The sequence below is a fragment of the Danio aesculapii genome, chromosome 10, assembly GCF_903798145.1.
Source record: "Danio aesculapii chromosome 10, fDanAes4.1, whole genome shotgun sequence".
Classification (NCBI taxonomy): Eukaryota; Metazoa; Chordata; class Actinopteri; order Cypriniformes; family Danionidae; genus Danio; species Danio aesculapii.
In genome coordinates, this window is record NC_079444.1 from 8,442,691 (window position 1) to 8,457,520 (window position 14,830).

Sequence of the window (14,830 nt, forward strand, 5' to 3'; positions counted from 1 at the left end):
AGTATCTTTTGGCATTACTGAAGAAAATCGAAAACCATGATTAAGTCTTACCGCGTCAATCTGCACAATTATAACGTGTATATAAAAAAAAAAAAAAAGAATGTAACTTTTTGCCAGAAAAAGTAACCTCCTTGAACGAGCGGATTGGGAGCGCCAACGTCGTTCGTATCCGAGTATTTACTTCATCGGGGTGGGGGGGGAGCCTTACTGCTACACGTGTGTGTGAAGTCATGTACTGCCTTCGTGAACTTCCACACAACATACGCACCTTCCCTCCTTCTCGAAAACCGTAAAAATCAAATAAAAACCAATATACATTTCAAATTCTACTACTAATACATTTAATATTGAGGGTTTATGAAAGAAAACAAGAGAGAATCAAAGGTGCATGAAGCTGATGAGACAGCAAGTGCTGCGTTCGGGTCCGAACATCAGTGTCGAGAGGATAGAGAAGAGGAGAATAGAAGAAAGGCTCACGAGTACTATGAAAGAGAAAGAGGAGCGAGGGGGGCATCGTAAGTCTGTTGTTCTTCGAGTTGTCGCTTGATGTGATTGTTTTGGGGTGGGCAGAGGACAGAGAGCTGGGTTTAGGACATACTGGAGCAGCGTACGGAGGGAGAGCCCATCTGGGTCAGAACCTTGTCCAGCCACTGGAGGGGCCCGTTCAGATGCAGCTCGATCCAGCAGGGGGTGCTCGTCACTGTCTGCCGTCTGCACAACAAATACAGTAAGAGTCAAAGGGTGCATTATAGTTTCTGATAAGGTCCTTTCCACACCAACATGGTACTTTCAAGCCTCCTTTTTTCTTTACACGAGTTTGAGGCTAATTCATGGCAAACACGTTGAGCCCAAATAATAAAAAATTAATTACTCTTGCAAAAAAAGTCCCAAAAGATGGTTTTGGTCAATTAAGGCACTTGTTATGAGGCTGATATAGGCTCAGATCTTAATTATTTTTTTTTTTTGTAAAGAGTAGGTGTTTGGCCAGTAATTTTAAGCTATAAAAACAGGGCATGTCATCATGACTGACAGTTATGATTGACAACTTCTCTAAGCAGACCTTTGGAGTTTCGGGAGGAGGCTGAAGTGTTATTCGATTTCTGTGTTATTTTACCATGTTAAAATTAGTTCAGCAGTAAGCTATTCTTTCTGACCTACTGGATCTAATGAAACACTGTTTATTCGGTAAAGTGAGGGTTTTGTCGGGCTTCATTATTAGTTTGCTGATACACGCCTAGCCATGACAGAGAAAATGGTGATCGTTATTTAGCAGGAATTCTCTTTATGGGTCTGAAATAATAATTAGAAAACAAAACTAATGTTAACCTATGTCCACATTGATCTCCTTTAACGTTATTCGAACTTGATTTACAGGACGTCTCTGACATTTTGAGTTTCAGCATGTTATTGAGTTAATCTACTGAATGTGCTGTTATAAAATATTAATGTTCTAGAAGCAGAATCTTTTATAATAAATAGAGCTGCAAATGTTATAATTTATATACACCTTTTTAACCGTTGGCTTTTATTTGAAACCACCAACTAAACATTAAAGGTAAATTCTATTTTAAATATTATGGCATCGAATAAACCAAATGAAAAGGCTAAAAATAATAAACAATATACAAGCGATGTTGCAGCAGCTGATAGGCCTATATCATATAGACATCAGTTGATGTATTAATATTGCTAAGTTTATTGTACAAATTGATAAGGATTATTTTATATCGTGCAGGCATGAGATGTGTAAATATCCTGTTGATATTTAGAAATCTTGCTGTGTTTCTTTTAAACGCACAATATTTCCCGCAATGTTAAATCATCATCTTTCTAAAATGTGCTGTTTATATGTTCTTGTTCATATTTTACAAGTGTTAGTTCTGGCCCTGTGAAGATAATAAACACCAACAACCCGTTATAAGAGAAATATTTTTTGTGCTCATAGCTTAGTCTGACTTATGCTAGAGCATATGAAAAATCGTTTATTTTGCAGTCCAACATGTATTGCTGTTATTAAATGATAACAGCTGACATCACACAGTTTTTAAATTATATATTAAATGTTTTTAAATGTAAGTGCTAATATTTATATTAGCAAGCTTTTGTTATAGTGCAGATGCGAGGGGTCAAATGAGAAGTTCGGGGGGCGTGGTTGATTTGATGTACAAGCGTTTGGTTGGAAGCTTGATTCCGCAGCTCCACCTCTGGCTCCATCTGGTAGTCCCTTCTGCACATGCCCAGGCTCCAATTTCAGCAGTGTTTTGTGACAGTTTGTGCCCGTCATGAGGGTTTTGCCTTCAAAGCGTTCAATGGGCAATGTTGCGTCATCCATATTTTTTTTTACAGTCATTGCTTTGAACTGTCCAAACACTTCTCAAAGCGCTTTACAGTAGCAAAACAAAAAAAAATACTTAAATTTTTTTTTTTTTAAATAAACCCAGTTCAAATTTTTTTGTGACAGACAACAGTTTTAGAGGCAGTGTGACAATGCGATTGACACAACGTGGTGAAGATTTTTTTTTTTAAATGGACAAAAATTGCAGAAGAAAATTGTGGATTCGTTGTGCAATACTCTTAAATCACATGTTTGCATTGACTTTGCATGTAACTTTCTTACAGAAATACTTAAATTACGCATTTGGTGTGAACCCAGCATTAGGCTTTTATCTCTGGTTGTTGATTCGGCATAGCCTTGACAGTGCGGTTTGGCATTTTCAAGTAGATTTTGTTGTTTTTTTTTTTAATCTGACATTTCACTAATTAAGCAATTGCTCCAGAAAAAGCTTTTGAGTATATACAGTGAAATTGCTTCATTACTACTGCAAAACTGTAGATTTACTATTGTAAATGTAAATCCTGCTTAGGTCATAAAAATCAGTAGTTTGTGAATAAAAACAGTAAAAGTCTGAACAGTTTTAAGCCCACTCTATGACGTGCTTAAATGTTGATATTAGGTTAGTAACTAAACATTGAAATAAAGTAACATACTAGTATTTTTTTCATATTATATTCTTAAAATGTTTGCCTTTTTCAGAGTATTCTTATTTGGCAACCCAATAAGGGGTTTATGCTGTATTTTGTCAATTTCATTTTTTTGCATAGTTCAATTATTAATTATCAATAGTTATATGTAGATAACAAGTTTGGAGAACAGTATTGCTTTCATTTCTAAATTAAAACCCTTGCAAGTTGTAACTGTTCTAAATTTTTATTTTGATCTGATCTATAAAATAAATAAATCTCTGCAGTATTTTTTGTTATTTGTGCAATATAATTTGAAAAACCTTTGAAAAGTTTCAACTGTTATAAGCCATTAAATATCAAACTTAAAGGTAGACAATCATTTTACATTAGAAGTGGATTAAAATGCAAATTCACATCTGTCCAGTAGAGGCTGCTATATGAACACGCATAGAAAATTCAGTTCAATACTCACAAATTAAACAGACATGATGTTTGTCTAGTAATTTACATTATGCGTATGATTGGATTTGATCATTGGAAATCTACAGCAAAGGGTTACCACTTACAAAAATATTGATTACAGTGAATGAATGACACAATAACTGATCATCATTTTTTCTGAATACAGTTACAATCTATTATGAGCAGATGTAATGAAATATACATTCAGGATATCTGTAAATGTTCAGTTTTACTTGAGGCAATTCAACATTACTTTTGCAATTCTAAATTCTGATCTCAACAATGCCATTTTTGACCTTACATGAGTGATTTTTCACAAAATACAATATCAAAGGTACTGATACAGAGTACTGACACACGCATAAAACCATTCGCACTATTTTTTATTTTTTGCAAATGTCAGAAGTGGTTTTTATCCACTCATTTTATTTTGGAATATAGCATGAAAATGGTAAATGGAAATGTCAAGATATGCATACATTTTAAAAATACCAAGTAGAAATATCTTTTTATCAGATAGGTAAAAAAGATACTTTGATATAAACAGATTAACTGAATGAATTCCAGCATGCACATCAAGAGAATCTTTGTTTTAACAAATCATGTGACAGAAACACAAACTAGGCTTGATGGAATGGCATCAAATGAACAAACCAGCAGACTGACAACACTGCACAACATCTTCATTGCTTTGTTCATTCTAAAATACATTAGCTAAAGTCTGTCAAAGTGGCTTGGTATTATTACCTTACAGAACCCTGTTGAGTGGCTGTGCTTCTAAAGGGCATCTCACACCTCCAAAAGCCAAAAAGCGCTGATCGCGTTTAGTTTTGATCTTTTGAGATCATTTTGAAGTCATTTATTACGTGACAAAAAGGTCCGCAGTATCTCTCTTATCTTTTTTTGTTTTGATATTTAGCTCCAGTTTATCATGAAGTGACTATTTTGTTCTCTTTGACTTATTGGATGGTAACGGTGCTTTATCTGCAAATGTTTTATGCACTATTCCAGTTTCGCATGAATATAATTGGCATCTTTGGACAGAAACGTAGCTAGAGAGGCAGTTAGACTGTCCTTACCTGTACTCGGCTCCCCAGCCTTTGACAAAACTCATGCGAATGGTACACATCCTGGTCAACTGATAAACAGCCTCGAAGCCCTGGTTCACAGACTGAGCCAGCAGCGCCGCAAACTCCTGGTTGTTGAAGATCTTCAGGTTACAGCCTAAGAGAGAAGATTTCATTACAGCATAAACAGACTGACGTGATCTCAATATTTTGAAAAATGAGACTCGTGACGTATAAAAGTCTTACCTGGGGGTATTTTACAGACTGTTGCAGGATGCCAGCCATACCTCTGATTACAGTTTGGGCTCTGAACAAAGATGGCGCTATCGCTAAGACATTCAGCAAACACTTCCCCACCAATATAATACAGCCTGACTCCTCGTCCTGATTCAAAACAAACAGCCATCAGAAATGAATATATTAAAATTATAAGTTAATCAAATGTGAAAATCACCATGCTCTTACAGATAAGTTTGATGCGGTGACCAAATTTTTTCAAATGAACAGTGCACACTATTTATTAAAATGAACATCAGGGGTTCGTTCTTCATACCTCGCTTAAATGATCTAAGATGATTTGACAGATCTTGGATCTTTTAATCTTGATAACTGATCTCTGGCTAATTTGGTTCTTCAAACAAGTTCACGAATCAGATTAAAACTGTCTGGATAAACTGATCTGAGATCACTGTGTGTGTTGTGAAGGACAGATCTATTGATCCTCGATATCATGATCATCATGATCGGCAAAGCAACGATTGGCTGACGGCACAGGAGCATTATGACGTCATCCAATTAATATCCAATTATCCACACGCAATAACTTCCCACGTTTGTTGTGAGCTGCAGGCTTTACACTTTCATGTGGCAAGAGTATTCATCATGTATTTCAATGCATATCAATGTATTTAGTTCTACATTTAGAGAAGATTTTCTTTTTTATAGTAGCCTGGGCCCACTCAAGTTTTTTTTTTAATTGACAAAAGGTATAACTGTATTAATTTTGCATCAAAAAAGCATTTTGATATCGGTAAAAGGTGTCTGCAACTTTTTTGAAGCATCAAATCACTGGTATATTAGCGGTCAAAACACGTGCATGACTGCATAAATTATTATCCTTTATTTATTTATTTATTTTTAAAGTCGAATATTGTGCATGTACACATTTGTATCTAAAAAGTTCCTATCAATAAATTCTCTTTGAACCACCAGGTGGCAGTCTTTGTACTTCATTTCGGAGTGCAGATTGCATAAGTGTATATATATATATATATATATATATATATATATATATATATATATATATATATATATATATATATATATATATATAAATGAATAAATAAATCTTTATATATAAAAATAGCAGGTTTGAGCAACCAGAACTGTTGCTATGACAACAAGTCTCAGATGATTTTTGAACTAAACGATCCTGGATCATGTCAAATTGTCAATATCCAAATCCAGCTAACGGAGTAATCCACGTACAAAGAACGGACCCCAGGAGACAAGAAAAAAAAACAATGTTTTGGCCTAAATATTTGTTTTTTCCATTTAATAAATTACTGAGTGCATACCTTCTTTGCTACTTGTCACTAAAAGTATACTTCACTCAAAAAATTAAGAGAGCAATTAAGCATTTCATTTATGATTATCACTTTGATTTTTATGCAGTTTGTAATCTTTTTGCTTCTTTATTGCTATAAGGTGTGACTTTTGGGTTGCTACTGGGATTTTATGCAAGCTTGTAATTCTGGCTTGGGTTGCATTTTACTGTTGTTATATATCATGTAGTGCTTTGAGTTTAAGAACAGTGCACCAAATATATAGATTTTTTGATACTTGATAAACACATGTATGAGGTCAAGTTGAGGTAGCCGTGCAAAACCTGCTGACTTTGACCACAAGGTGACGCTACAACGTTCAAAAACCATGAAAAAGACCACAACCTTACAAATACAGTGATTAAATACAATTCTGTAGCTCCTGGTCAATTATTATTCAGACTGGACATTGCATATCTTTGCGATGTGACTATTGCTTATAAACATTGTGAGATCAATGGTGAAACAATATATTGTGCAGCCCTTCCTCCATAGTATTTTTGTTCCTACTATGAATGTAAATGACAAAAAATTCTAATTCGAGAGAAAATAAATTCAAAGTTTAACCACTTCAGTGAGTAAATAAGTAGAACATTTTAATTTCAAGACAGCAAATGTGACGCTGATCATAAACACTTAATATTAAGTGTTACATCTTAATGTCATTTTGTTGCCTTAAATTGAATCAAATAAACTTTTCTAGTCATCTGAACTTACATCAATAAAACTGACCAAAACTATTAAGTTAAGCTTTGCATAATCTAAATTGTTGAAACCTGCTTAACCTATTATAGTAAGTTAAATTAATAAAAACATTTGCTATCAGGATTTTTGCTATAATATGTTACAATATCACCTACTAGTGGTTGGGTCAAACTTATTTTTCTACAAAAGCGCACAAACAAATGTTAATTAAGTGAATGGTTTACCCAAGAATGAAAGTTTACTAACCATTTAATCACTCTCAAGTGGTTTCAAACCTTTAGGGGTTTCTTTTGTTCTGTTTAACACAAGTGAAGTTCTTTTTAATAATGTTGGAATCCATAACCACTGTTCTCCATAGAAGAAAAAACATAAGTGCTAGGGTAGTTTTGATTTCCAACATTCTTCAAATTATCTTTTTTGAGCAAGAAGCTCAAACAGGTTTAGAACATGTGGATAGTGAGTAAATGACAGAACTTTCATTTTCAACCCTTTAAAAGCATTGTCATTTGTGGGTGACCTTTCCCTTTAAACCAGGGGTGTCCAACTCAGTTCCTGGAGGGCCGCAGACCGGCACAGTTTAATTCCAACACACTTACTGTACCTGTAGGTTTCAAACAAGCCTGAATAACTCAGTTTGATCAGGTATGTTTAATTAGGGTTAAAGCTAAACTGTGGCCCTCCAGGAACTGAGTTTGATACCAGCACTTCACATCCAAATTATACTTCAGTGTATTATATGTCTGTCATCACATGTGTACAGTCTGAAAACACATTGAGGTCTTATTAAGCCAAACTAGTAGTCTGAGCAAGAAATGACAACATCATTGCCTTTAATCTACCGCCTCAGGAAATGATTTGGGCGTGTTCACAACACTATGAAGAAAGAACAACGTTTTCAAAATCTCTTCTCAGATTCAGAGCGCCTTGTATATGTCATTATCTCTCAGGAAGCTTGTGCCCGCGACTGTCTTAAGCACACATTTGGTGAGACTGTAGATTAAAGATAATAATGCTGTAAATAACGTTCAAGTTTTTTTTAGCACTGACGTATTGTTTAAATTAATAAGACCTTGATGTATCACCAAGAAACATTTTGTTATGCCTGTATATGTTCTTAAACTGATAGTAGCCAATGACATGATTTTATGCATGAACAAGAACCATGGTTTCAGCTAAAAATCTTCTATAAATCTTCAACTGGAGGGAAAAAAAATCCCTTAATATCAGATGGAGTGTTTGAGCATCCCTTTGAAAGCTGAAGAGCAGGGAGGAGCAGAAGAGGTCTTGATACCTATATGTCTTCGGGTCATCTCGACGGTGGCGTTGCGGTTGACGTTGGACAGCAGGCCCAGGCAGAAACGCTCTGAATTGGAGGGGTCTGTGAAGCCGTCCACGGTGAGGGAAGGCTGAGAGGCGTGGAATGTTTCTCCGACTCGCTGGTTGAGTTCATAGTAAGCTATGGAGCACCAAAACGCAGGCTCTGAGTAAGTCACTGGCTGTAGGTCTGGAAAAAAAAAGCCAATGAAAAAATTGGATCACAAACTCATTTCCATAATTGATAACCATTATTATTGATCACTTGAGAATTAAACAATGGGGTTAAGCAGTTAGTTGGGTCTTACCCATGCCATGATTGACAGGCGAGAGTGTGCTTGGTGACAGTTCAGCAGGAGAACCTGACAAAGAGAAGATTTTTATACATTTAACAAATGTAATGGCAATACAAGAACAAACCATTTTTTTTTTTTGTAAGTAGTCATCAAAAGTTTAAACATTATACATTGTATTTACGGGTGTAACAGTACACTGAAGTCACGGTTTGGTATGTACCTTGGTTTTGAGGTGACAGTTTGATATGGGTTCAGTACAAAAGAATGAGCAACAAATACCCAGTACTTGCTTTTTACCCAGGCAGAAGTGTTTTGTTACAGTCAGCTTCAGAACTGAAAAGCTTTGTGATGCAAAAGTACTAAATAAACAATAACGAGAAATAAAATGTTATAATTAGGAGAATAAACTTTTCAAAATGTAATCTCCATCCTCAACGAAAAAAAAAAAAAATTAATAAAAAAACTGAAAAACAATTTAATTTAAGATCCAGTAAGCTTCAAAACTGAAATCTCCCTCTGAAAATGTTAGCTAGATGTCCATCCATAACAGCGGGTGCAGTGGACAACAACTGACCTGCACACAAGATAACACAGAATCTTATATTTACACAGTTTTTATTTAAACGCAGCTTTTTTTAAGACTTCAAGATAAAACAGTTTAAAATTGTACACGTAGTGCTCCCTGTCAGTCCAATGAAGTGGAGAGTTGCAAGCTTCTGTTTAAAGTAGTAAGTTGGCATGACCACAACAACATGGCAAAACAATTTCAGACTGCTGCGTCTCGGGTTTTAAGATGCAAAGACGGGTTCTTTGTGAATGGCTCCTACAGTGCATCCACTTTTTCCACATTTTTTTATGCTACAGTCTTATTCCAAAATGGATTAAATTAATTTATTTCCTTAACATTCTACACACAATACCCCATAATGACAATGTGGAAAAAGATTTTTGAAATCGTTGCAAATGTACTAAAAAAATTTATTTAAAAAATTATAACAATAAATAAATAAATAAATAAATAAAAAAAATTAATTAATTTAAATTTAATTTAATTTAAAAAAAAAAAAACTCACATGTACATAAGTATTTACAGCCTTTGCTCAATACTTTGTTGATGCACCTTTGGCAGCATTTACAGCCTCAAGACTTTTTAAATATGATGCCACAAGCTTGGCACACCTGTCTTTAGGAATTGTTGCCCATTCCTCTTTGCAGTACCTCTCAAGCTCCATCGGGTTGGATGGGAAGCAACGGTGTACAGCCATTTTCAGATCTCTCCAGAGATGTTCAATAAGATTTAGATCAGGGCTCTGGCTGGGCCACTCAAGGACATTCACAGAGTTGTTGTGAAGCCACTCCATTGATATTTTGGCGGTGTGCTTTGGGTCATTGTCCTGCTGGAAGATGAACTGTCACCCCAGTCTGAGGTCAAGAGCACTCTGAAGCAGGTTTTCATTCAGGATGTCTCTGTACATTGCTGGTTCCTGCTGCTGAAAAACATCCCCACTGCATAATGCGGCTACCACCAAGCTTTACTATAGGGATGCTATTAGCCTGGTGATGAGCGGTGCCTGGTTTTCTTCAAACGTAATGCCTGGCATTCACTCCAAAGAGTTCAATTTTAGTCTCATCAAACCAGAGAATTTTGTTACTTATGGTCTGAGAGTCCTTCAGATGTCTTTTGGCAAATTCCAGGTGGGGAGTGGCTTCCGTCTGGCCACTCTACCATGCAGGCCGAATTGGTGGATTTCTGCACAGATGGTTGTCCTTCTGTAAGTTTCTCCTTCCTCCACAGAAGACTGGAGCTCTGACAGAGTGACCATCGGGTTATTGAGCACCTCCCCGACTAAGGCCCTTCTCCCCCGATCACTCAGCTTAGATGGCCAGCCAGCTCTAGAAAGAGTTCTGGTGGTTCCTATCATCTTCCACTTACAGATGACGGAGGCCACTGTGCTCACTGGAACTTTCAGAGCAGCAGAAACTTTTTTGTAACCTTCCCCAGCCCTGTGCCTCGAGACAATCATGTCTCGGAGGTCTAAAGACAATTCCGTTGTCTTCATGCTTGGTTTGTGCTTTGGCATGCACTCTCAACCCTGGGACCTTATATATAGACAGGTGTATGCCTTTTCAAATCACGTCCAATCGACTGAATTTACCACAGGTGAATTCCAATTAAGCTGCTGAAACATCTCAAGAATGATCAGTGGAAACCGAATTTCTTGAGCTCAATTTAGAACTTCACGGCAAAGGCTGTGAATACTTCAGTACATGTGATTCTTCAGGTTTTTTATTTTTAATAAATTTGCAACAATATCAAAAAAATCTTCACATTGTCATTATGGGGTATTGTGTGTAGAATTGAGGAAATAAATGAATTTTATCTTTTTTAGAATAAGGCTGATACATAAAAAAAGTGGAAAAAGTAAAGCACTATAAATACTTTCAGGATGCACTGTAGGTTGTTGCACTGCAGTGGTCTTTTTGCTAAGTTATTGGCAAATCTGGACTGACTGTATTTGTCATTGCAATGCATGAACCGAACAGTAACAAATGTACTATGATGATTCGGGATGAATTAAACAAAAACCTCTAAGTGCCGTCTGAAATTTCCATCAAAAATTCTCAGCATCTTGTTTCTGTTCTTTTACTTTAAAGATCAGGAAAATAACTTTTTGCCATAAAAGTGATATTACTAAACCTACTAATTGGAGCCTGATAAAAATGCTAATTTTAGAAAATATTTCAGAAGGCATTCAGAGGTTCTCTTCACATGTACTGTTACACCCCGAGTGTATTCCAGCATACAGCAAACACCACTCATACATTCATAATCAATCTAAGAAGAACATTTTAGGAAAAGTCTAGGAGGAGCTTAGAAAGGACACTACTGCAGTAAAAGCACATTTACTGCCTGAAAAACACAAGTGGCTGTCATTCCCATGTGGTGATGTCACTTTGGGAATGTACCTGTGTCCATACTTTGATTCATCTGCTGGTCACTGGCCTCCCCATCCTCACTGATGTATCCTGGTGGAGGAGTTTCTGGACACATTTACAGATCAAAAACAAATTAAAACTTAGAAGTAGGTATGAAATACAATAATCATGCCATTTACTGAGCCTACAGGGCACAATCAAAACACTAAAAGCAAGTTCAGCTTTTCAGCTGTTCAAATCAGTCAGTTACTTTAGTCATCGTCTTCTCAAAATATGCAGAATGAATGGGTTGCGTGTTTCAATTCATATGTGAAAATTTGTGTATAATAATTTTTGTATAAATCTTATTCGTAAGAAAACACACCCCTAAACAAAGGTGTAGTTTACACAAAAGTGAAAGTTTACTCATGCACAAGTGATTCCAAACTGGAGTTTCTTCCTCTGTTAAATGAAACTAATTTTGAAGAAAGTTGGAAATCAGTAACCAACTGGTTACTAGTATAGAGTGCATCATGTCACAACTTCCATAGTAGGAGAAACAAACACTATGGGAGTCAATGGCAATGTGCCTGCATCATTTATCTAAATATCTTTGTTTTCAACAGAAGGATGAATCTTAAACTGGTTGGATGGTGAATAAACGACCTTTTGGGTGAACAATCTCTTTGTCACTTTGGTTTGAGCAGGTAGTACCAAAAACATGTAATCATTCAGATTCTTATGAATTTGCAAGCCATGTTGAATTGTTAAAAACTGCCGTTAGACAAAGTTGGAAAATGCATACAAACAATGATTTATTCTTAAACATACAAAAATGTCAAATGTGCATTACTGGGTATGAGACATATGTATTAGCCCCTTTCACACAGCGATACCAGTAAATATCCGGAAAATTTCCTGAACGACTTCACCAGTAAATAAAAATAAATAAATAAATAATTCCACAAAACTAGTAAATTCTTACATCATTAACCAGAAATGAGCACTAAACTGACTTTTGTTGATGGTTTCACTTTTATTGAAAAGCTTCAGCATTCATGCAGCTGCTTTGTCCCAGAAACACCCAAAGGTAAAAGCGCTAATCGCAGCTATAGGATTACACATTTGACTACATTATAAATTCTGTGGATGGATACATAGAATAATTTGATGCAAACGTATGGAAGAACACCTTCGCATGAGATTAACGTGCTCCTTTACGTGCAAGAGCGCCACACGCAGGGTTTGCAGGTAAACTTGCAACAGTTTATCATAAGCATTTTATTAAAAAAAAAAATTCTACAGTTGGCATTAATAATGAACATAGAAACATTATCTGACTAACAACTAGTAGCTAAACGTGTCTGGAAAAGTATTCAAGGGCTTTTATTTTCATAAACGGCACGAATGTGAATGCGTTTGAATGTTCTGATTGGCTGAAGTAGACATTCCAAACGTGAACGAGCTCTTTCTGGCAATTTTCCTTCTGCGTTCACACGGAGCAGCATTCTGACAAATTACCGGTAATTTTACAACTTCTTTCCGGAAAACTGCCAGAACGAAGTTACTGTTTTGTTTTTTTTTTTTAGAAAGGGCCTGTTCACACATGATCCCTTTCCGGAAAATTGCCGGTAATTTTCAAGAAAAGTCAGTATGTGTGAAAGGGGCTAGTTAGTAAAAAAATCTTGTGCTCCAACCTGGTATGTAATTATTAGGGGGCTCGATCCCTGTTGGGAAGTTGGTGTTTTCAGGTATGGAGTTGGTGTAGTCGTCCAAAGGAGGCAACTCAGTCAGGATCTCCGTGTGTCTTGGCACGAGAACAGGAGGAAGAACTACAGGATAGAGGATAAAAGAGATTATTCCTCCAAACTGTTTTTCCAACAAATGCACCTAAATGAAAATTCTGAAAAACAAATAAAATTCTGGATGCGCTTGGACGAAAAAAAAAAAAAAAAAAAAAAATCGGCATTATTATTTTATTATGTATTATAATGTGGTAAGATTTTAAATTTAACTTAATAACTATTCCATTATATTATTAGATATCACAGATTTTTTTTAAAAAAGGACATTTTATTGACAATAAACGAAACAAAATGCACCATTTTACCAGCATTGCGCTATATTGTAAACAGCAGGAATGAAATTTCATGTCAGCCAGATTTTTCATTGGACTGCTTGCCCAGTGAGCTCAGACATTTACAGGTTCATGAATGTAATATCCACAGGAGCAGAATACTGAGCTTTTTTTGCACTTACTGCAAAATATTAAAACAAAACAGAGTTAGAAATGAAACAAGTGGGTTTCATAGCACAGAGTGACATCTGGTCTAAAACCGCTTCACACACCACAGTGACTATGGCTGAAAGGAAAGTAAAACCACCACACTAAAAGCAGCGTGGCACAGCATAAGCTTCTTTTCATCTCATTTTCAGGTGTTTTTCTCTTTTGGCAAGTGAAAATTGTGCATCCCTTGTTTATCTAAAAATGTTTTCAATTAGAAAGTCACACATCAAGCAGGAGCAACCGGACAATTGGTGAGGTGTCTTTTGTTTCCACTCAGTCCTGTGTTGTCTTTTTAGTAACCACTGTTTGAAAGATGTCTAGTCAGATTAAATTGATTCCCTGCTTTTCAATCAAACTAAACGAAGAAAAACACAAATTAAATGTCTTATGCCTGTAAAAAAACAGATCACTTGTCTCAGAGTATGCACATCTGCAAATCTCCAAATTAGAATGTTAATATGAAAAATAAAGACTGGACAAACTTTCATTTCATTGACAATGGGTCTAGCTAAATGCTGGCCATTCCAATCCTCTTTTACATCAATGTAGTTCTATGGAAGTGGTGTTGAGGAATGCAAGAATGTATTAGTAACAAATTTATCTTCAGAAAGAACAGATGAGAGTACCGTTCTACAACAGCATAACAGAAGCGCCAAATTGCCTGCAGAAACACCGGGACGTGCAGTGTTTGATGTTAGACTGGTTAAAGTCAGGTAAACAACACAAAAATATTGCGTCATCACTTGCTCCCAAGTCTGTGGAAACATCAGTCGGGGTAGTGAGAGGATTATTTTTGACGGGGCAAAAACAGTCTCTGGCTCCAAAATCATTCTCAGAAAGATGCATTTATTTTGGTGGACACATGGGGTAAAAGATGTGGTCACAATGGCAAAGATTCAGCCCATTGTCAACAATGTTACTGTGAACAGCACACACAGAAGTCACTTTCAAAATATGCAACTTCTCTATCGGTAAATGCAGCCAATTTGAAATCAAGAAAAAAAAAAAACTCAGTTCTACAAATTTCTATGGCAATGTCATTTTTTTTTAAGAGCTAAATGTGATGACACCCAAACTTTTCTAGGTTGTGCAATAGATCACAAATGTGCATAATCGCAATAATTTGCAATACATGAATGATTTAATACAAAAAGTATCTTCTGTATATATACAGTATATATCCTTTGTGTTCCAACAACAGGTTTGGAACAAGTA

The 14,830-nt window shown here is 35.9% G+C and overlaps 1 protein-coding gene across 2 annotated transcripts in view; it reads right to left on the bottom strand.

Annotated features, from left to right (window-relative positions):
• Positions 1-324: 324 nt before the first annotated feature.
• The window catches only part of smad2 (SMAD family member 2), a 45,342-nt gene continuing 30,836 nt past the window's right edge, over positions 325-14,830 (bottom strand). Inside the window, exons 6-12 of one of the 2 annotated variants that reach the window (XM_056466834.1) lie at positions 13,026-13,160; positions 11,392-11,454; positions 8,425-8,478; positions 8,094-8,306; positions 4,740-4,877; positions 4,506-4,650; positions 325-711 (exon numbers count right to left, since the gene is read on the bottom strand). In XM_056466834.1, coding sequence (XP_056322809.1) covers positions 588-711; positions 4,506-4,650; positions 4,740-4,877; positions 8,094-8,306; positions 8,425-8,478; positions 11,392-11,454; positions 13,026-13,160 — 872 coding nt within the window. In that variant the 3' untranslated portion in view covers positions 325-587. Of the gene's footprint in view, positions 712-4,505; positions 4,651-4,739; positions 4,878-8,093; positions 8,307-8,424; positions 8,479-11,379; positions 11,455-13,025; positions 13,161-14,830 lie in introns of both variants that reach the window. The other variant, XM_056466833.1, reaches the window with a different exon arrangement.